This window comes from Pelobates fuscus, chromosome 1 (assembly GCF_036172605.1).
Source record: "Pelobates fuscus isolate aPelFus1 chromosome 1, aPelFus1.pri, whole genome shotgun sequence".
Classification (NCBI taxonomy): domain Eukaryota; kingdom Metazoa; phylum Chordata; class Amphibia; order Anura; family Pelobatidae; genus Pelobates; species Pelobates fuscus.
Genome location: NC_086317.1, coordinates 98,111,702 through 98,135,097, shown reverse-complemented (window position 1 = coordinate 98,135,097; position 23,396 = coordinate 98,111,702). Strand labels below are relative to the sequence as shown.

General features: G+C 39.5%; 1 protein-coding gene across 1 annotated transcript in view; it reads right to left on the bottom strand.

The window, feature by feature from the left end:
• SYTL5 (synaptotagmin like 5) overlaps nt 1-23,396 on the bottom strand; it is a 242,536-nt gene that overhangs the window by 25,525 nt on the left and 193,615 nt on the right. Inside the window, exons 12-14 of the mRNA XM_063450103.1 lie at nt 20,491-20,556; nt 16,953-17,131; nt 10,364-10,466 (exon numbers count right to left, since the gene is read on the bottom strand). Coding sequence (XP_063306173.1) covers nt 10,364-10,466; nt 16,953-17,131; nt 20,491-20,556 — 348 coding nt within the window. The remainder of the gene's footprint in view (nt 1-10,363; nt 10,467-16,952; nt 17,132-20,490; nt 20,557-23,396) is intronic.

The window sequence follows — 23,396 nt, the reverse complement described above, 5'->3', positions numbered from 1 at the left end:
ACCCCCCCAGTACGCTATGGTGGGGCTCCTGAGAAGTGTCGTGGTTTTTTAAACCAAATTAGTATCCACTTTGAATTGCAACCTCGCTCTTATCCTACAGATAGGGCAAAAGTAGGATTTATTATCACCCTACTCATTGAGAAAGCTCTGAGATGGGCCAACCCACTATGGGAGAACGATAATCCATTAGTTTATAACTATAACGCATTTGTAGCTGCTTTTCAAAGAACATTTGACCCTCCAGGTAGAAAGGTTAATGCAGCCAGATTACTGTTGCGCCTGAGACAGGAGAACCAAACACTGGTGGATTATGCACTAGAGTTCAGGTCTCTGGCGGCAGAAATCAAGTGGAATGAGCAGGCGTATATGGATGTATTTTTGAATGGCCTATCTGATGTAATCCTTGATGAGGTTGCTACCAGAGAACTCCCTGAGAATTTAGAGGATTTAATTTCGTTCATCTCTCGTATAGATGAACGTCTAAGAGAGAGACAGAACACTCGAGAGGGGAACCAGAGACCTTCTTTTAGGTTAGCTCCCGCTGTTCCAAGTCCTGACTCCACGATATCTTTGCTTACTGAACCTATGCAGATAGGGTATACCCGCCTCTCTGAGGAGGAAAGACAGCACAGGAGAAGAGAGGGTTTGTGTATGTATTGTGGAGCCAAGGGTCATTTACTCTCGAACTGTTCTAACCGCCCGGGAAACGCTCGCACCTAAGTCTCTCTAGAGGACAGGCCTTGGGTGTTTCTATTTTGTCCTCTACTCCTGATTATAAAGATCACAGGCTTCTGCTACCAGTTTCCTTAACTTGGGGGAAGGAAGTAGTAAGGGCTATGGCATTGATAGATTCCGGTGCTGCTGAGAATTTTATCGACCAAGCCTTTGCTAGTAAGAACAATTTCCCATCCCAGCTAAGGGAGACACCTTTGGCCGTTGAGGCCATAGATGGTAGACCACTACTAGACCCTGTTATCTTCCGTGAGACCATACCCATTAATTTAAAAGTGGGTATCCTACACGTGGAGAATTTATCTCTTCTGCTCATTTCGTCTCCTTCCGTTCCCATAGTTCTGGGGTACCCATGGTTGAAAAAACATAACCCTATTATCGATTGGGAGTTAGGAGAGATACTCTCGTGGGGCCAGGGCTGCCAGGATCGGTGTTTGTGCAAGGTTTCTCCATTAGCTAATATTAACATACCGGAGAATCCTACTCAGTCCACAGAAAGACAAATACCAGACCTTTACCTAGACTTAAGGGCAGTGTTTGACAAGAAGAATGCCGATTCTTTGCCTCCACACAGGTCATTTGACTGTAAGATTAAGCTTCTACCCGGCACTATGCCTCCGAGGGGCCATGTATATCCTTTGTCTGTTCAGGAAAACTCGGTTCTAGAGGAGTATATTCGGGAGAATTTAGAAAAGGGATTCATCAGGAGGTCTTCTTCTCCGGCCGGGGCTGGGTTCTTTTTCATTAAGAAGAAGGATGGCACGCTGAGACCTTGTATCGATTACCGAGGCTTGAATAAAATAACTGTCAGAAATGCCTATCCTATCCCACTGATTACCGAGTTATTTGATCGTCTTAAGGGCTCCAAAATCTTCACCAAGTTAGATCTCAGAGGGGCTTACAATTTGGTGAGAATCCAGCAAGGTCACGAGTGGATGACGGCATTCAATACCCGGTATGGCCATTACGAATACACTGTTATGCCATTTGGACTATGCAATGCTCCTGCAGTATTTCAAGATTTGATTAATGAGGTACTTAGGGAGTTTCAGCATGATTGTGTTATTGTTTACCTGGACGACATACTAATACACTCTAAGGAGATTGAGACTCACCATAGACAGGTCAGAAAGGTATTACACAAGCTGCTGCAACATGGTCTATATTGCAAATTGGAGAAGTGCAGTTTTGATCAGTCTCAGGTAGACTTTCTTGGATACGTGATTTCTGGGGAGGGTTTTAAAATGGATCCTGTAAAACTTCAATCTATTTTAGACTGGCCCTTGCCCAAAGGACTCAAGGCTATCCAAAGGTTTATTGGTTTTTCCAACTACTATAGGCGCTTCATTAAAGGATACTCCTCTATCATTGCGCCTATTACCAATATGACCAAACAAGGGGCTGATACTAAGTTCTGGTCTAAGGAAGCTCTGGGTGCTTTCAAGACTCTCAAGGAACTTTTTGCCTCGGCTCCCATTCTAGTCCATCCTGATACGACTCTGCCTTTCTTGCTCGAAGTCGATGCCTCTGAGACAGCAGTTGGGGCTGTTCTGTCTCAAAGGTTAGGGGTGGATAAACCGTTACACCCTTGTGGTTTCTTCTCTAAGAAATTTTCTGGGCCTGAGAGCAGATATGACATCGGGGAAAGGGAACTGTTAGCAGTCATTAAAGCCTTAAAGGAGTGGAGACATTTGTTGGAGGGGACCCTACACCCTATTACGATTTTGACGGACCACAAAAACTTGTCCTATATTGGGGAGGCTAAGCGCTAAACCTCTAGACAAGCTCGTTGGTCCTTATTCCTGACTCACTTCAATTATGTACTGACTTACAGACCTGGTTCTAAAAACTCTAAAGCCGATGCATTATCTCGCCAATATGAACCTTCTACTGTACCTGAACCAGTTCTTTCTTCTATAGTTCCGAAATGCAATATCATTGCTAATACGAATCTCAGGATTCATTCTCCATTACTGGCCGAGATCATTAAGTTGCAACATCTAGCACCTAAACAGACTCCTGCGGGCCGTCATTTCGTTCCTCCTGCTCTTCAACTGGAACTTTTACAGTGTTTACATAATAGCAAGATGGCGGGACATCCTGGTATTCGCAAAACGTACGCGTTGATCTCTAAGGACTTCTGGTGGCCTGCTTTACGGAGGGACATTGAGGAGTTCATCGCTGCATGTGAAGTTTGTACTAAAACCAAACAACCCCATACGCTTCCATGTGGATTCCTGCAACCCTTGGAGGTTCCAGAAAAACCATGGTCCTGTTTGGCCATGGACTTTATTGTCGATCTACCTATCTCTAAAAGACAGACTGTTATCCTCACCGTGGTTGACAGGTTTACCAAGATGGCACACTTCATTCCCCTGCCTAAACTCCCGTCTTCTCCCGAATTGGCAGAGATATTCGCTAAGGAGATTTTTCGCCTACATGGGATACCCTCTCAAATTGTATCGGACAGAGGCTCCCAATTTGTTTCCCGCTTTTGGAGGTCCTTCTGCTCTCAACTTGGTATTAAATTAAACTTTTCTTCTGCCTATCATCCTCAGTCTAACGGAGCTGCTGAACGTACCAACCAGAAAATTGAACAATATTTACGATGCTTTGTTTCTGAACACCAGGATGATTGGGTCGGTTTGATTCCTTGGGCGGAGTTTGCACACAACAATCTCGTTTGCGATTCTACTCATTCAAGCCCCTTCTTCATGAATTATGGTTTTCATCCGTCTATTCTTCCTTCGGATTCCCCTTCCCAGGGGGTGCCGTCGGTTGATGTTCATGTTGCCAATTTGAGGAAGTTGTGGGATCAAACTCGACAAATCCTTGTGCACAACTCTATGTTGGTCAAGAAACACGCTGATAAACGTAGAAGGGCGGCTCCGGTCTTTGTTCCAGGTGATAGGGTATGGCTGAGCACGAGGAACATCCGTTTAAAAGTGCCCTCCATGAAGTTCGCTCCTCGTTATATTGGACCCTACAGGGTGCTGACCCGTATCAATCCAGTTGCGTATCGTTTAGCTCTTCCTAATACCTTACGCATCCCGAACTCGTTTCACGTTTCATTGCTGAAACCACTCATATGTAACAGATTTTCCTCCACAATAGCCCCTCCTCGCCCCGTTCAGGTGGAGGGTCAGGAGGAGTATGAGGTTAACTCTATTATTGATTCTCGAATCTCCCGGGGGAGAGTACAATATCTGGTTGATTGGAAGGGATATGGTCCTGAGGAGAGGAGTTGGGTACCTCAGGAGGATGTTCATGCTCCCCGTCTCCGCAGGGCGTATCACTCTCGCTTCCCATCTCGTCCCGGTTCATTCCGCCCGGTGGGCGTATCTGAGAGGGGGGGTACTGTCAGGGTACCTGTGGTCTCTACCTCCAAAAGAGGTAGAGACTTAGCTGTTCCTCCATCCAGACGGTCTGATGGCTCCCTTCCCCGCGGTCTATCCGGTCATGCTAGGCCGGCCGCGAGGGAGTGACTGCCTTTTACAGCATCTAGGCAGGAAGTAGTCATCAGGACACTCCCCCGGAACAACCTGTCAGTCAATGGCTGCAGGACCAATCAGGACGCCTTGGGGGTGTGGTTACTGCTCTGAACAGGGTATTTAACAGAGCTTCTTTCATTAGCTCATTGCCCTGTCGTGGTTCTAGCTTGTTCTAGTCACTCAGTGCTTGTGTATTCTATTATCCCTTTTGGTTTTGACCCGGCTTGTTTACCTTACTCTGCTTATCTCTGTTACCCTTGATTCGGCTTGTCTCTCGCTTACCTGTCTTCTGTTACCCTCGACCTCGGCTTGTCTTTGACCATTCTATACTGTACTACTTACGTTAGTCCGGCCATTCTAAGGTCCGGTATACGTATCTGGCTACTGTTTGTACTCTGCGTGTTGGATCCCTGTCCCGATCCTGACACTTCCCAATTATCTCCAGGATAGAGAGGAGGGATTGTGATGAATTGTTCGATTGTAAGCTTGTAATTGGTCAATGTCCAATATGTTTCACAGTCTTCCATCTGGTCCCCTAGGGGAGTGTCCACCACTAGTGGGAGACCTGCATAAAAGCCAGGCAGGTAGCCCCAGTAAATCAGTTCTGCTTGATCCTCAAACGAAGTGTCATCTCGTTCTTGGGGGGAATTGGATTGTATGCTGTTACAGTTCGACTGCCAGGAGTGTAAGCTGTTCGTATGGTTTTTCCTGTTCGGCTGTTTAACAGCATCCGTGTGTTTGGGAGTTGGTGAATTTGTGTGTTTCCGGTTCGGGAGTTGGTGAATTTGTGTGTTTCCTGTTCGGGAGTTTGGAGCATTCCCCTGGTTCCAGTTCGGGAGATTGGTGAATTCATGTGTTTGCAGTTCGGGAGATTGGTGATTGCAGTAGCTGTCTGTGCATCTGAAAAGGGGAATATCGCCTAAACAGTTTTTAGCCTCTTGTGTGCAAAACGGTCCGTTACAATCACCCTACTGCCTGTATTAACACAAATGGCCAGGGTGCGCCATACTTTGCCCTGGGAAGGGGTGTGCACCAGTGCTGCCCACTCTCTATCTTGCTATTGACCCATTACTGAGAGCTCTCGAGAAACTGCAGAGGTTTAGGGCATACTGATGGGTGATGTTGCAATGAAAGTCACAGCATTTGCTGATGATCTATAACTCTATCACTTTCCCACGTCGCTCCCTACCACCCCTTGTTCATCTGCTAGAGATATTCAGCGACATGACAGGCCTCAGAGTCAATTGGGCCAAATCATGTGCCCTTCACTTGAGTGGGCGCCCTCCGGTGCCACTCTCTCAAAGGCTTCCTTTGCGGTGGCAGTCGAGGGTACTTAAATATCTTTGCATTGAAATAGATTGGTGTTCTCTTCCTCATATACAAATTGAATATTCCGCCAATTTTAACAGTCATCTTTGCTGACTTTGAACATCGGCACAAGTTGCCCTAATCTTACATTGGTAGGGCCAATCTATACAAAGTGGTCAGTTTTCCTAAACTTTTATATCACCTCCAGGTGCTCCCAGTACTGCTCTCGAAAAGTGACGAGTGTTTGTTGAACAAACATCTTAGACAATTTCTCTGGCAGGGATGTAGGATGTAGTAAGGCCCGGCTTAGCCTTACTAAATTGTACCAACACACTGATGGTGGTCTAAACCTACCTAATGCCAGGGAGTACCGTTTGTCGGCACAGCTCAGGCAAGCGCTAGACTGGATTCAATCCCAAAACAGGTTTTCTAACTTGTCCTTGGAGTCCTATCTGGCATCACCGAACCCACGCGTGGCTCTCTTTCACAGGCCGCACCAGCTACTCCCTGACTCTGTCATATATATTCCCCTCCTCGCTACCATCATCAGAGCCTGGAAAAAGTCACACTCCAAATTAGGTGCAGATCCAATACGGACTATTCACCTGCCTTTATCTTATAACCCAGACTTTGTTCCAGGTGCTCAGCACCTCTTCACGATGTGGGTAGACAGTGGGATTGCCACCCTCCGGCCTTTTGTGGATCATGTCGGCCAGAGATTTCTGTCCATTGCTGAGCTACGGGAGTGTTTCCCAGGCCTCTTACTTCCATGGTTCGCTTACTTTCAAATACTATAATACCATTACTCAACACTTCAAGCCTGTTAACTGGGAGAACCCTTTGGATGCCATGTTGTGCTCTTCTGATTCCAATTCCTACTCCATTTCCAAACTCTATATGATATTACAATATAGCCCGGACTGGAGCAGCTTACAAACAGGCATAGGAAAGTGGAAGATGCATTTTCTGGACATAAGTCCGGAAGACATGTTCACTGAGCACTTTACTCAAAGCCAGACATTGCCCATGGTGTCTTATAGAGACATATTCCTTAAAACTCTACACTATGCTTATTATTCCCCTCACCGACTCCATCTCATGGCCAGAAGGGAGACTGAGACTTTTTTCAAGTGTACACACACCAAGGCTGACCTGTATCACTGTCTGTGGGAGTACACTCTAATCCAATCTTTTTGGTCCGAACTTAACTGTTACTTAGATAGAGGTGGCATGCTCACCTCCCGCTTACCCCTGAATTTTTGCTTGTGGGCCCTTACCAGGGCTTCAATTGCCTAATAAATTATTCCTCCTTATCGTAGCAGCGGGGGGACTCAAAACTATACTTCAGGTCTGGAACCAGTCGCACGCACCCACCTTAGTTATCTCTAACCAAACTTACATTTATATTCAAAATGGATTGGTTGGACACACTAACTAACAAGGAACTCCTAGCCAGAAAATTTCTCCTGACCTGGACATCATATATATTCACCCTAGACGAATCTTTCAAGACCAAGGTGAAAACCACTTTGGCATACACGGCATGGTTCTCAGCTGAGGTGGTGGCAGGTCGAGATCCTCTGGCATTATTCCTTGATGGGCTTTTCTCACCTTATTCTCAAGCACTTGCTTACAATTGTGTTGGAGGGCAGGGGGGGGGGGGAGAGGGGTTAAGGCAAACTGGCAATTAGTTTACTTTGTTCTGTTTTATTTAGTTTGGTCTTTCAATTCATGCTTTGATAACGGTGTAAAAAAAAAACAAAACAGTTGAACCGTGGACCTCCTTTGGTGTACTATCTCCTGCTCTTATTTAGTGAAATGCAAACTATTGCATACCCAACGTCATATGTTTCATTGTACTGAGCAATAACAGATCATAGTCCCTGACCCATGCAAGTGGTATCTTGGGAGAGTTGGCAGTAGTTGAACGTCGGCCACCTTCACCTAAATGATTATGTTTCTTTGATCTACTGGTGACTGTTCAAACGCTCAACCTCTTACTTACTAATAATGACTTATTTGGTTTTGCAAATCTTATTGTGTGTTGTTCTGTTTTGTTTATGTTGAGGAAACTACAAAATAGTTAATGTAACTGATTGAATATCACTTTCCAACTGTCAAAGATCTAGGACTGCTTTTAAGTTGTTGATGTCATTCGTACCATATTTTTGTATCATGCATTACCAAAAAAAAATGTTTTGGAAAAAAATACAAAAAAACCTTTACCATGAAATTCCGTGTTGGATTATTGTTTCCACTGAATAACATCTGAACATGATGTACTAATTTCACGCAACGTCAAGTCCACCTCTTTCAGTCTATGATACAGTTCAGAATCATTACCTGAATAATATTCGCTGTTCGTATTTAAATATAGAGGATGTTTTGACATTTAGATCTACATTTACGGGAATCTATTCACAAAGAACAGAACCTACAACTAACATAAATGATGGGGTAACTGGGGAGATAATACCATGAGGTGGACAGTCTAAAAAATTATGTGGTTCACTGTAATATAACTATATTATACACTTTAAAGGGACACTTTAAGCACCAAAACCACCTTATGTCAATTAAGTGGTTTTGTTGCTGAGACCCTGTCTGGCAGTCTGGTGATCTAAAACTGTGCAATATCAGATATACTGAAAGGCAATAAACTTGCCTGGATGGCTTCCCCAGTGAAGACAGCATGATGCCACTAAGCACTATAACTGCCTCATAAAGGTAAGCTATGTCTTTAATGTGTCCCTATATTTATATATTTATTTATTGTCAATCTTTGTTTTATTGAGGTATCATGAGCATAATACAGAAAATAGAAATATCAAAGATGCACAAAGTAGTAACAATGATATAATCTCCTATGAAAGACTGCCTCGTTTTATTAAAAATAAAAGAAACAAGAAAGAACAAGAACAAAAAAGCAAAACACGGTTTGCCTATATTTATTTTTAATGTTACCGTTCAGTAATGATAGGGTTAATTTAATCAACATTAATGCAACTGCTCTTAGTTAATATTATAAAATAATAAGCATTCTGTTAATATGTATCACGGCCATTTAGGGTTGCTTCTATGATTTATTACTCTGATGATGCTCGGTTGTGATACATTACCCATTACTTCCACTTTAAATTCAGCCCTTAACAAATACAATAATATCTCATTATAGATTCACTAGTGTTTCTAGTGAAACTCATCCACTTACTTCTTCTCAAAGTTGACAACAGTTTATTATTTACGCAAATTATTTATGCATACAATAACATTAAATATTTGCTTTATATTAATCTGTCTGTCTATCTATCTACATATATGCTTTAATATTGAACATTTTGTGACATTTTAGGTTACAAGCTTGGGTCCATTAGAGAAAGAGAAAATATATATTTATTTTTTTCGATTGCATGACTCTACGCCACCAGCATTGAACCCCCACTTAAACTGCGCAGCATGCTTCATTCGTCATACAATGTTTCTGCTGACTTTCCCTGATAGTTGCTAGGTTACATCAAAAGAGACTAATTTACACATTCTGAACAACTGAAAGTGCATCTCAAATGCATTTAATAACTAAAATAAAATGTATAAATTATTTAAAAATATTGAACTGTAAGTGCTAGATAAGAAGATAAACTTGTCGTGTAGACAGTGCAAATATGTTTTTACATATTCTAAAATGTCATCTTACAGAGCAGGAAATATAGACATTTAGCATGCATTAAGAGATACACAAGTAATATATATATATATTGGTCTGATCACAAAGCTGACTGCATCTAGGGCCAAGAAGTTTTCTAGTATTAAAGGAACACTATAGAGTTAGGAATACAAATGTGCATTCCTAACTCTATAGTGTCCTCTAGCCATTTAGATTACTGTCCCTGTTTAGTTTTAGTTTACTGCATGAAACAGTTAGTTAGCTTTTTATCCCATCATCTGCCACTCTGCCTGTGGCAGATCCCACCTCCTTGGCTTTTATCAATCCGAAAGTTTTGGAAGGCTAGTACACATGCAAGTTAAGATGCCATGCTGAGCAATCTCAGATCATCTCTCTAAACCCTGCAATGTAAACATTGCTTTTTCCTACAAAACAGCAATGTTAGCAGTTGTAGGGTTAAAACTACAAGGACGTTACACACAGACCACCCCTTTGTAATGAAGTGGTTTGGGTGCCTGTGGTGTCCTTTTAAAAGATTAGACATATGCACCAGAGCTGAAATAGACTTGGATTGCCTTTGCTAAATATTCAAAAAATTCCATTATGCATACATATTTTATATTTTTTGTATTATTGTTATATTATTTTTCTTCTTCTTTTCTCGTTTTTCATTGGGTACAATATTTATTTAAAAAGCAAAGCAATATGTATTATGAAAGTATTCCTAATTAACCCCTTAAGGACCAAACTTCTGGAATAAAAGGGAATCATGACATGTCACACACGTCATGTGTCCTTAAGGGGTTAAGGACGCGTGTTTTTGTTCCCCTGTGTTGCTATTCCATGTGCTTTAAGAATACTAATAACGTTTGTACCATATGTGGACTGTGGCTTTTGTATTTGTTCCAGTAAACCCCCATATAAGTTTACTGAGTTGGAGACCTCTGTGTCTGCCGTCCCGTGGAATGGTGGTTAACTGTCCTGGCCTATTTATTAGCTGATATTTGGATTTTGGGGCATCCTGATTGGTGTTTACACAATCTCTAATTTAACCCCATGTAAAATAAGAATTACTTACCACCAATGTCTCAAGCCTCCTGGTTACTAAATCCTTTAATGTCTTGATATAGTATTTTGTTATAAATATTAATAAATGAAATATCCTTACCTTTAGGGTTTCATTGAAATCTGGATTAGTTGTATTGGTCTTTATTTTTGTCTTCCTCTTACTTTGGCGTGATTTATCAGGAAGCAGATATGCCTTGACATACCTAGAAACAAAAAAACAATTTAATATGATCAGTGAGCAAATAGAACAAGGTAATTCATATTTTGATAGTAGAATACCGATGGAGTGCATATTTTTCCATGTTCCTGCCAATGTTCAGCTTTTCGACTGATCTAGTGATGAAACAGCCAAGAAAGGAATATTTATCCAACTACGTCTTTCATTGATTATCTTGAGTCTTACCTCCAGGGTGAGAGTGATATTCATTTTTTTTTTTTTTAAGTAATTCAGTACCTGACAGCTCACAAAACAAGAGGAGATGATTTTCATCTCCAAAAGTTCAATTCTGTGAACTCTTTTCAAGTGTGATTTTTATTAAAATAAAGTACACAACATTTTTGTGGCATAATTCAAGCATAGTCCAGGGAAGGAGCTATCAACATTTCCATCCTAAATGTAACTAGGAGAGAGCCACATGCCTCCTTTTCCCACACTCCACGTATACAGGTGTCTTTATTTACAGTTAATGCCAATGGTTTGCCTGGCATCCAGATAATAATAGTACGGATATGTGTGTCTTGAGCCAGCAACATTTCAGTAACTTTATAAGTAATACGGCAAAACCATCCATCAGCGGGAATGCTATAGGGTTAGTTGTAGGACAAAAATATTAAAAATAATATTTTGTGAAAATTATGGAAAAGCAAAAATTGTATGAATATTAACAATTATTAATATGAATATTACTATGATGATAGTAATTATGAAAGGGCTACTCAATCACATTTTGATTTAAAGAGATACATACTATTTTTATCTCTGATCCTAAATTCTCGTAGTTTAACCTAATTTTATAATTCAATACCATATAACCTACAATAACTATATTACTTAAACATATAATTTATTGTAGCAACAATAATCTATGCGATTGTTACATGTTGTATGATTACTTTACTAAGAAAATTGATTTAAACATGTCAGAATCTGGTTTCCAGAGCTACAATGAAAATCTGGATAATGAGCAATGTAGTTACTGGCCCAAAGAATTTATCACCAATGAATGCAATAACTCAACATAACACATTTAATATTCTTCACCATAATATGACAGGGTATAGCATTACAATATCACCTGCCATAGAAAAAACATAGACAATTTTAAGAATTACTAACTATTTTCACAAATGGTTGCAAATCAAATTAACTTTTTCCAATCCACCCAGCAACCAAACTCAATGCCTAACATCCTTGGTAACAACTCTAAACTTCAGGTAGAGGAACCATAAAGACATATATTGGAGATTTACTTACGGTATGTTTGCAAAAAACATTTCAATTAGTACACACACAATCTTCTACTATAGGCCTCGATTTATTAAGCTTTCCAAATAATAGTAATAATAATAATAATAATAATAACAACAAAGTACTTGACCAGGAAAGGTCCATTCAGATTACTCTGGTTTTCAAGTACGTCCTGGGGATGTCACCTTAGCCCAACATATAGGGGTACTGCTGGAAACACTTTCCAGATTATTTATCAACAGAAGTCACCATTAACATCTTAGGGAGATTTTGTAAATAATTGAGTTAGAAAGTTTCTCTAACAGTATTGAATTATTTGGAAAGATTATTAAATAAAAAATGTAATCCCCTACCCCTATCCCGAATACAGGAAAGAAATATATTAAGATCACATCTATAATATTTACATTCCAGACTGGCTTTCGGACACTAAATTAAAATGTTTGCTCCTGCCTTTGGATTTCATTTTGTGACACAGTGCAACCAACACATATGTTGAAACAATATTTCAATGAGTTTTCACTCTTTAGTTACAGGTAACTTTTTTCACTTTGTTGGCCAGCAGGTTGTCCGAGCATGTTGAATACCTAGAAGGGAAGCCCGACTATTTTCAGAACTTAAAAATCGATGTGTATCTGCATGGAATGAGCTTCAAATGTTTGCTGTATGATTGGATATTAAAACACGCAGATACCAACGGCTGCTATCTGCAAATCTATTTGGAATCATTAGCGTTTGTAAGGCTAAAGACCTGCATTGAAAAAGCAAAAGATGTGTCACACGTATTGAAAATCTAGTGCATATTTGATTAAATTTAGCACAATAATAAAAATGGATTATTAATATTTACAAAGCGCTTTACCATCACAGAATGGGGATAATTAACAACAAGCATTTGACATACAAAATATTACCAGAGACAAAGGCTATGCTCCAACTTACAATCTATGCGGAAGAAGTATAGACACGCAAGAGGAATAATAGCATGTCATGAGGAAGAAGGAATTTATGGTTACGATGTCTCTGTCGAAATAAGCTACTTAATGTGGTGTATGGACAGAGGCGTATCTAGAAACCACGGGGCTCCGGTGCAAAAATTGCCTTTGGGACCCCCATATGTCTACCCCCACCCCATTTTTTTCCAACCACCCACGTCCCTGCCCCCCCATATCCCCACCCCCCACACATGCAGACACACACATAGACACACACTGTCATGTGGACACACAAATGTAGACACACAAATACATACATATGACACATACATACAAACACACATACATACAGATGCACATACACACAGAGACCCATACATACAGACACACAAACATACATAGAGACACACATACATACAGACATGTACACACACACACATACATACACACATACATAGAGACACACATACATACATACACACATACATAGAAATACACACACATACACACAGAGACACATACATACAGACACACATACATACAGACGGACACACACATACAGACATACAGACATACATATAGAAACACATACACTAACACACAAACATGCAAAATGTTTAAGTCACCCTCCTGTTTCCTACCTTTTAGATGCAGGAGGGTGACTTCCCTGGGGTCCAGGGGTGGCTCAGCCTGATGGGAGTCAGAGTTCCCACTCTTACTCCCTTCTCTCTTCCTCCCACGTGGCTCCCAATGGTTGCTGGGAGGAAGTGACAGGGGCAGCCACTTCCTCCAAACTTCTGATGTCATCTCAGGGGGCCCAATCGCGCTCTTAAAGCGCCACAGCGCTGACCGGCCCCCTGGATATTCATTGCCATGCTATTAGGGCCACCTGATGGACCTCTTAACATGCAGCCCAGCGGATCTACCTCGCGGCCGGGGCTGCAACACATGGCGCAACACATAGCACCCTGGAGTGACGGGCCCGGTCACAGCTGCGACCGTGGTAGCTCCACCACAGTGTGTGGATAACCAAAGAGTGGAAGTAGGGAGAGTGAGCTGGGCTGGTGGCAAATGAACTGAGGAGGGCAATTGTAATGAAAGGAGCGTCACCCAGGAAGATGGTAGGATTTCCCAAAGAGGTGTGTTTTCAGGACTGAAGAGTAGCATAGGGTCAGATGGCACAGGGTACAGCATTCCATAATAATCTGCAGCACTTCAAAACTACTGCAGATAAGAGTTGGCAGTGTGGAAATGAGCAGATGTCAGAAGACGGTGTTTGCAGAGTGAAAAGAATGAGAAGGGGTGTATTTGTTGACCAAAGAGGAGATGTAGTGAGGTGTAGAATTCTTGAGGGCTTTGTAGGTTAATGTTGAATAGGATCCTGAAGCCAATGTAATAAGTGGCAAAGGGGTACGGTGTGGGAGAAGCGAGTAGCCAGGAAGATGAGTCTGGCGGAGACATTCAAATAGACTGAAGAGGGGCAATGTGGGTATTTGAAAGGCTATTGTGTATGAGGAGATAGGGTAATAGGTGTCCCATTTTTGTGCTAGGAGATATATTAAAGAGGACTAATTGATGGAGGTAAGATGAGGAGTTCAATTTGTTTTAGATAACGAGAAGATATTCAGTTAGAGAAGTTTGTGACACATTCCAGGAGGGCAGAAGAGAAATCAGGGGAGGAGAAGTAAATCAGAATATTTCCAGTTATTTTACAATTTCCATTCCAGGAAGTCGAGAAATGTATAAATTGGTAAATCTGTTGTATTGGTAAAAATAGACAAGTGTTAAAAAATTATGGTTAGGTTGCACGAAAAAGCAACAGCAACCTGCAAGATTTAAGAAATTGTACGAAATATTCATCGAAAATCAGATGGAAAAGTGTCAATGACACCTTGATATATCTCCCTGTTGTATCATTCATGATTAGTTCTGCAGTTTTCCTCACCCTTCACTGAGTGCTCTAAATGCTGCACGTCAAAATCGGGGAATTTTTTGAAAGAAAATAAATGTTTTTGTGTATAGAATACCACAGACGTACCACAGAAGTTCACTCTAAAAAAAATAATTTCTGACAATACCCATTGACTTTCAGATCTTGGGTGACCTAAAAGCATTACATAAAGGTATTGGGGGTCAGTTGGACCTGTTCAAACTAGATGTTGTTTTCCAAGCACATTTTTCTATGGTGTTGAACAGGCCATGATGTCTCATTTACACATTGGTTAAGCACATGGTGGTAATTGAAAAAAGTCCAATAAGTTAGGCAGCAGAGTCCAATTCTAAGGGCAGAGTCTGGCCTAGTATTGCTCAATAAAGCTTTACATTAAATTGAGTGGACAACATACTGCACATCTAGAATTACATTTAGTGCTTGGGGAATTTGTTGGCGATACGCACATAAAATATGCAACAACAAGACCATGCAGATTTGGTCCCATCAGTAATATAGTGAAAAATAATTCCACAATGAAGCTGTTATTAAAATTAGAGTTTTAATGTTACATTTTTACTAAAAAGGAATGTAAACAGCCCAAACAAATGCGTGAATAGTTGAACTTGATAGACTTGAGTCGTTTTTTAAACCATGATTTATAGCATTACATAAAATAAAAAAGTAATGTAATCTGCAACATTTGGGCAAAATTCACACCAAATCACAGAAATATGAGCTTAATTTATGATAGCAGAATCTTGTTCATTTATGTCTGAGTGATTCCCATATCCCCAGCTATTGCTGTAGGTAATGAGCGACATTATGTAACAGCATGAAGATGTATTTTGTTTATTTGAAAGCAATGGTCTAAATGGATACTCCAGTTCCCTAAAGCACGTCAGCTTGCACATCCCTTCTGGCTTATTTTGTAAAAATGCAGATTTCAAGAGAAATTGGCATTTTATAAATCCTATTAGTAACACCTCCTGGCTGTCAAGCATACAGTGGGAAGGGTTTCCTACAGTTCAAAGGAAATGTGAGTGCTTCTCACAAACAAGTATTGCTTTCAATGCTTCTCCATAAGAAACATTGTTGGTGGATCACAGAGACTAACACATATGCTCCATGTGTTTCAATGTTTTGTTTACAAGAACAGTGTCAACAGTGATGATGGCATTACGGGAGGTGAATCAGAGCTTCGTTAAAGAGACTCTCCCGGAGCTGGAATAAAGCTCAATCTTAATTCTTTCAGTAGTGCAACTGTCACTAGTCTAATACTACCCTTACCTTTTGTGTCACTTTACCCCACTCCCTCTAGCATGTAAGCTCATTGAGCAGGGCCCTCAACCCCTCTGTTCCTGTGTGTCCAACTTGTCTGGTTACAACTACATGTCTGTTCGTCCACCCATTGTAAAGCGCTGCGGAATTTGTTGGCGCTATATAAATAATAACATAATAATAGTGAAATTGGGGTGATCAGTAATCTATAGAGTTTAAGGAACACCTGAAAAAAGCAATAATATATATTTGTTTTCCTTAAACAGTTTAAAATAATATATATTTGTTTTCCTTAAACAGTTTAAAAAACACAAAATATTTTGTATTTACTCTTCTGATTCTTTACGACTTCAGGTTTTCTCTTTCTGAATCAGCGGATTATTTGGGAGGATGGTACCAGTATGCCCCTTGATTCAGAATACAATAAGTCCTTATTCATCAGTACGGTACATTGTGATTTTAAAAGGTTTAAGAGATTTTCAAACTAGCCCCAGAAAGCAAAGGTTCTACTGCACTAATCTAAGACTACTGTGTCATTGTCTCTTCCCTATAGTTACATCTGTTTGCCCTGTCATCGGGAGAAAAGAACCATTGTGTTCTATAGAATTATTTTTCCATTATGTGTCATTGGTTATCACAGTGCAGCAGGACTGTTATAGAGGTAAGAAATGTTTGCTTTGCAGCTTCAATTGGACTTCAACACTAGCTCTGCTAAAAAAATATATATATATATATATATTACTGACTGATGATGGAGAACCAATTTTGACATTATCCGTGGGATTCATGGTCGTAGCTACCTGCACATCTTTCCTAATGTATAGGGAAAAAAACATGACTTCAAAAGAAGTGTATATGATCATCCAACGTCATGCAAAGCAAAGCTATGTTTCATTATCTTAAAATTGCATTGATGTGAACCATTCCCTTGATCTAATTTAATTATTTGGAGTTCATTTAGGAGAGCATATAACACTACTTTAGAAAAATAAATATTAATATAGAAATGAATCAAAATGAAAGCATCCAGTAAAATATAAATATGTTAATTATCAAATTAACGGTATTTTCTTACGGGTCTGTTCTGTTCTTCTTCTCATCAGCCACAGCAAGATTTCTGCAATTTTTCACCAGTATGTTCAAAGCCCCAGTTTTGTAGCTGTAATTAATGTTCAGCAAGATTTCTCCAGTGACTTTAACGTTCCCATAGTCTCCCATTTCACTGTAGACGCTTGTCATGCTGTTGAGACTTGTCTAGTATTAAAAGAATATACGTATAAAAACATAATAGGAAATGGAAAAATCCAATGCTTTGGATTTGCTGGTTTAAATCTTTGAGAACAATGCAGATCCCTAAGGCACATTCAACACATAAATATGTCTGCACAAAAAGGAATTTTTTGCAAGGTTTTACATAGTCAGTAAAATAAGAATAACCATTGATTGCATCTGTTTCAAGGTCGGTAACCCCAATCAGTTCTCACAGTGGATGTACACAATGTATCACAGTTTAAACACATAATTACAGTATAATCAAGATGTAATACACAGAAACTTTAATATACCGAAAATGTGTAGATCATTTCTTAGTAAAGCACTGTATGACAAAAAAAAGTACAGGATAAAACCATAGAATCTAGTTTGCCCAATTTTCTAAATACTTTAATTACCGGTAGTCCCTGGCCTGATCTTAAGTCTAGGATAGCCTTATGCCTATCCCACACATGCTTAAACACCCTCACTTTGTTAACCTCTACCACTTCAGCTGGAAGGCTATTCCATGCATCCACTACCCTCTCTGTAAATTAATACTTCCTGAAATTATTTTTAAACTTTTGCCACTCTAATTTAAGACTATGTCCTCTTGTGGTAGTTTTTCTTCTTTAAATATACTCTCCTCCTTTACTGTGTTGGTTTAAATGTTTCTATCATATCCCCCCTGTCTCATCTTTCCGAGGGCCATTTTTCTGCATGGGCTTGCTAGGCAGTTGCCCGGGGGGCCCCCACAGGCCATGTGCCCAGGCCGACAGGGGAGATATTTTGATCTCTCACACACACACAGCACCTCACTCACATACAGCACCCTTCACACACAGAGCACCCCTTACACACACAACACCCAGAGCACCCTTCACACACAGCACATATAGAGCAACCCTCACACACACAGCACCCCGCAAACACACACTGCACCCCTCACACACACACACTGAACCCCTGACATACACACTGCACCCCACCCACCCCCACACACACACACATACATCACCCCTCACACACACACACTGCACCCCCACACATTGCACCCCTCAAACACACACTGCACCCCTCAGACACACACTACACCCCTTACACACTCACACACTGCACCCGTCATTGTCTGTCTGTGTGTATTCAGCAGTCTGTGCGTGTGAGTTTAGCAATCTGTGTGTGTGTGTTCAGCAGTCTGTGTGCATGTATTCTGCAGTCACGCCTATAAGTTGGAAAATCATTATGGGAAATGTAGTGTATTGGAACTCATGATCTACCGTTGGTTAGCCTTGTTGTCCAGGCTTGTAACAGTTACAATAAAGCATTGATTCTCAGTGATCCCACTGTGAGGGATTAAGGTGGTAAATAATCAGGTTGTCCAGATAATCAGTTTATAGCAGATACGGTATTTAATTAGAGAATTGTCTACCTATAGATATTAATTTTACTGTAAAAGCCAGCAGACTGCTCACCTTATAAAGCAGGAATTCAGAAAGAAAATGGATGAAAATGAATGACCCGCTATTATGCTATACATTTTAGGGGTTAGCCGAGTGTACCTCTTCTTATTCAATACAAGTGCAAATTCAAAAGAAATTGTCACGTTTATAAAGTTCCTAGGTTGCACCTTCCATGCTATGACTTGGAGACACGATCACTAATGGATTAGAAGAAAGTAATCTTTCATATTTATAAATACCCTATAGCACACTCGAGAATGGTAAACATATATCTATATGCAATCACTGTACAGTCTTTTCTATAGAAAAAAACTGCTTAAACCAACAGTTTATTAAAATGTATGCTGTCACAGCTGTAGGAAATACACAGTGTCAACTCTATTTTACTGGAAACACTCGCCTGATTTATTCACTAAATTACAAACGGTAGAAAACTAAAAACCGAATTGCTAAATTTAGACAAAAACAGCTGATTCGTGGCTACTTTACTATAATTTTACTATAAATGCAATTGCAATTCACTTTTCATTTCACTAGAAATCAGCGTGTCGTTAATAAACCCCTATATGTGTACTTTATTGCTTACTATGTAGTCCATACAGTTTAGAATTTCTTTTTAAAACAATTCATTTATGTCTCAATTAGTAGAAGTACCAACTAGAATAGATGCTTGTCTGGATCTTGTCAAAATAATATTGACCTATTTTAAAAGTATTTTTTAAAATTCAGTTTAGGCGGCAATTGAAAAATAGTGACTATAATATGGCATCATTTCGTATTAACTAAAAACATATATGGGCTTTACACAAAATGTTAATTTCATAAAGGCTAATTTAAATAGAATAAGGGTATCTTTACAGCAAATTGATGAACAGGAAATATTCACTAGCAAGAGCAAACAGTAAAAATGGAAGGTCTTTAAATAAATTACACAAAAGTACATTTCTTCAATACATACTGGTGGGAAATAAATACAAATAATAAAAAAAAAATTAAACCAATGTGGCTTAGTAAAAGAGTCAGTCAAGTAATAAACAAACAACAAGGAAAGGGTATTCAAAAACTTTAAATCAGATGGGTCAATAGCATCCTAGAGCAAAAGTAAGCATGTCAATAGGCTGTGCAAAAAGGCGATTACATTTTCTAAACTGCAAATGAAGGGCTCACAGCCAAAGAGAGCAGGATCAACCCAAATAAAGTTGTTTGAAAAAAAAAATAAGTGAAAGTCTTGGTCCAATGGAATCTGATATGGGTGTGTTAATCAGGGAGGGTCAGGACAAGGACAAAAACTCAAAATATTTGTTTTTCTTTTTTAGCATTTTATAATGAAAGTATTTAAAAAATTGGGCAGACTAGATGGGCCGAATGGTTCTTATCTACCGTCACATTCTATGTTTCTATGTTTCTAGGGAAGAAGAATATATGGCTTCAGATTTGCAAATTCTAATAACTAGCTCAGACATTTTATTTTCGTAGGCTATGGAGAAAAAAAAAAACTTTAACCATAAAACCATAAAATAAACCATAAAATGAACAGTAGATTATGAAAAATATCTAGCTTTCTAAATAGAGCTAATGACTGTACTACTTTTATTTGTGTTCCCTTTATTTCTATTAAAGCCAGGCTACATCCATTTATCCATCTAACCATCCATCTCTTCATCCGTCCACCAATCCATCATCCATCAAGTACCATTCCAACATAATAAAACATCTATCAATTGTCCATAAGCTATCCATCCATCTTCCATAAAGAGTGCATTGTCAATACAACACCAAATAATGAGCCCACTTACCCACCATCCACAAAAACATATGAAAGTATGGCATAGAGGTTTTGGAAATAGAAGTTATGAGCAAAGGTAAAAAAGTACAAGACTGTAGAAAAGCGAGAGAACTCACGGTATCTGCGTCAGCATCCGGAACGTTTAAGTGGCTCCATTTTCGGTCGGCGACTGCCTCAACATTCTTTCGTGAAAAGGTGAAAGTGCAGTGACAGATTTTAAAGTATTCAAGGTGAAAGACAAATATAAGTAAAAAGAGAAAAGGAATGAAAATTAAGAAATGTATGAGAGAAGGAAATATTATAAATGGTGATCAATATATTCCCAAATAATCATCACTAATAAGTCAAACTAATATTATATTTTGGCGGAAAACATGCAATTGAGCAATTATATTATATGTATGAGTTGGTCAGGTATATTTCTTAACAATAAAGTCCAATTACAAATATAACTGAACATGAAAATGTTTCTTTAAAAGTCAGGCTGAAAAAAATAACCTAATATGAAAGTGTAGCAACAAGTTGAGAGAAAAAAAGTACATTTTAAAAACTTGTTTGTAGTCCAATCTTTTAGTGTGTAGTAGTAAAACAAGTTATTTTGTATTCTAATATATATATATATATATATATATATATATATATATATATATATATATATATATATATATATATATATATATATATATATATATATATATAACAGTAATTGAGGGAAGTTGAATCATCCTGAGAGGCTAGACAGGAAATTAATGAATCAAATTGCAGTTCAGCTTGTACCTTTTTACAATAGAAACCTTGCAATTAATCTCCAACTCCCAGAAACCCTGCTGTTGCCTTAAAGGACCACTCTAGTGCCAGGAAAACACTCGTTTTCCTGGCACTAGAGTGCCCTGAGGGTGCCCCCACCCTCAGGGACCAGCTCCCGCCCGGCTCTGGAAAGGGGAAAAGGGGTAAAACTTACCTTTTTCCAGCGCTGGGCGGGGAGCTCTCCTCCTCCTCTCCACCTCCTCTCCGCCCCGTCGGCTGAATGCACACGCGCGGCAAGAGCTGCGCGCGCATTCAGCCGGTCGCATAGGAAAGCATTTACAATGCTTTCCTATGGACGCTTGAGTTCTCTCACTGTGATTTTCACAGTGAGAATCACGCAAGCGCCTCTAGCGGCTGTCAATGAGACAGCCACTAGAGGATTTGGGGGAAGGCTTAACCAATTTATAAACATAGCAGTTTCTCTGAAACTAAGTTTATAAAAAAAAATGGGTTAACCCTAGCTGGACCTGGCACCCAGACCACTTCATTAAGCTGAAGTGGTCTGGGTGTCTAGAGTGGTCCTTTAACCCCTTAACCCCTTAAGGACACATGACATGTGTGACATGTCATGATTCCCTTTTATTCCAGAAGTTTGGTCCTTAAGGGGTTAAGGACCAAACTTATGGAATAAAAGGGAATCATGACATGTCACACATGTCATGTGTCCTAAAGGGGTTAAGCAATCCCTACCAGAGAAAACTGGAGGAGCATTGTGACTGGCTGGGTCATTTCTTGGTCTGTTAAAAGTTGGATGCAGAGGCTGCAAAACTTTGGGAATAACAGCAAATGCAGGAACTGAAAATGTGAGTATCTTTTTTTATTTCATAGCATTTAATTTATTTTGAATATAATTGTTAATGCATTATCTATAGAATGTAAAGGAAAAAAAATAGTTGCCTTCAGCGTGGGGTGTTGATTTAAAGAATTACTAGCAATCCAATCAGTTGATATTTTTAATGGAGACATGTTTAAAGGGACACTATAGTCACCTGAACAACTTTAGCTTAATGAAGCAGTTTTGGTGTATAGAACATGCCCCTGCAGCCTCACTGCTCAATCCTCTGACATTTAGGAGTTAAATCCCTTTGTTTATGAACCTTAGTCACACCTCCCTGCATGTGACTTGCACATCCTTCCATTAACACTTCCTGTAAAGAGAGCCCTTTTTAGGCTTTCTTTATTGCAAGTTCTGTTTAATTAATATTTTCTTATCCCCTGCTATGTTAATATATTGCTAGACCCTGCAAGAGACTCCTGTATGTGATTAAAGTTCAATTTAGAGATTGGGATACAATTATTAAGGTAAATTACATCTGTTTGAAAGTGAAACCAGTTTTTTTTTTTCATGCAGGCTCTGTCAATCATAGCCAGGGGAGGTGTGGCTAGGGCTGCATAAACAGAAACAGTCATTTAACTCCTAAATGGCAGTGAACTGAGCAGTGAAATTGCAGGGGAATGATCTATACACTAAAACTGCTTTATTTAGCTAAAGTAATTTAGGTGACTATAGTGTTCCTTTAAGTGATATCAGGAAACTTGTATTGTATTTTTCAATTTACCATTTACTTTGTATTTTCCAAAAGCAACATCACTGCTGCAAAGGACCTTGATTTTGGTAAATCTGACTGAACTCCACACTAATGCCTAATACTTGTTTATATCTGGAAATCTCAAATCTCACATTAATACAATGTGTGTTGTTTGGGAAATGGTGCTGCAATAAACCATCTCAAGGCAGGTGGGAAACACAAACATTGGATAAAATGCATAAAATATCTGCCAATCTGAAGATGTTTCATTCAAGAAAATTGTTCATCCAGCTGATATTGTACTTACATATGTAGTGTTACTGTGTTATGTCTCATAAATTGCCGGGGTTCAGCAAAAATGTTTATTTTCTACACTGGCAAAGAGCATTTAGCAAATCTGTTTTGTGATGTGAAGTGCTGAGAAAACTTCAAATTGCCAGTTGTCTGATCAGTATCCTCTTTTGAAATAGGGAGAGAATAGTATATGGTGTGAAAATGGTATGGTGTGAAGAGAATGTTTTGCTATTTGTTAATGTTCTCTCTAACGTTGTGACTCAATAGGGTGTACTGTGTTTCCTTCATCACTAATCCTGACCTGCAGTAACACCAGTCTCGACCTGTTCTTGTTTACACTGTGTGCTGCAGGACCAATCTGCAGTTGGTACCTCTTCTTTCTGTGATTGGCT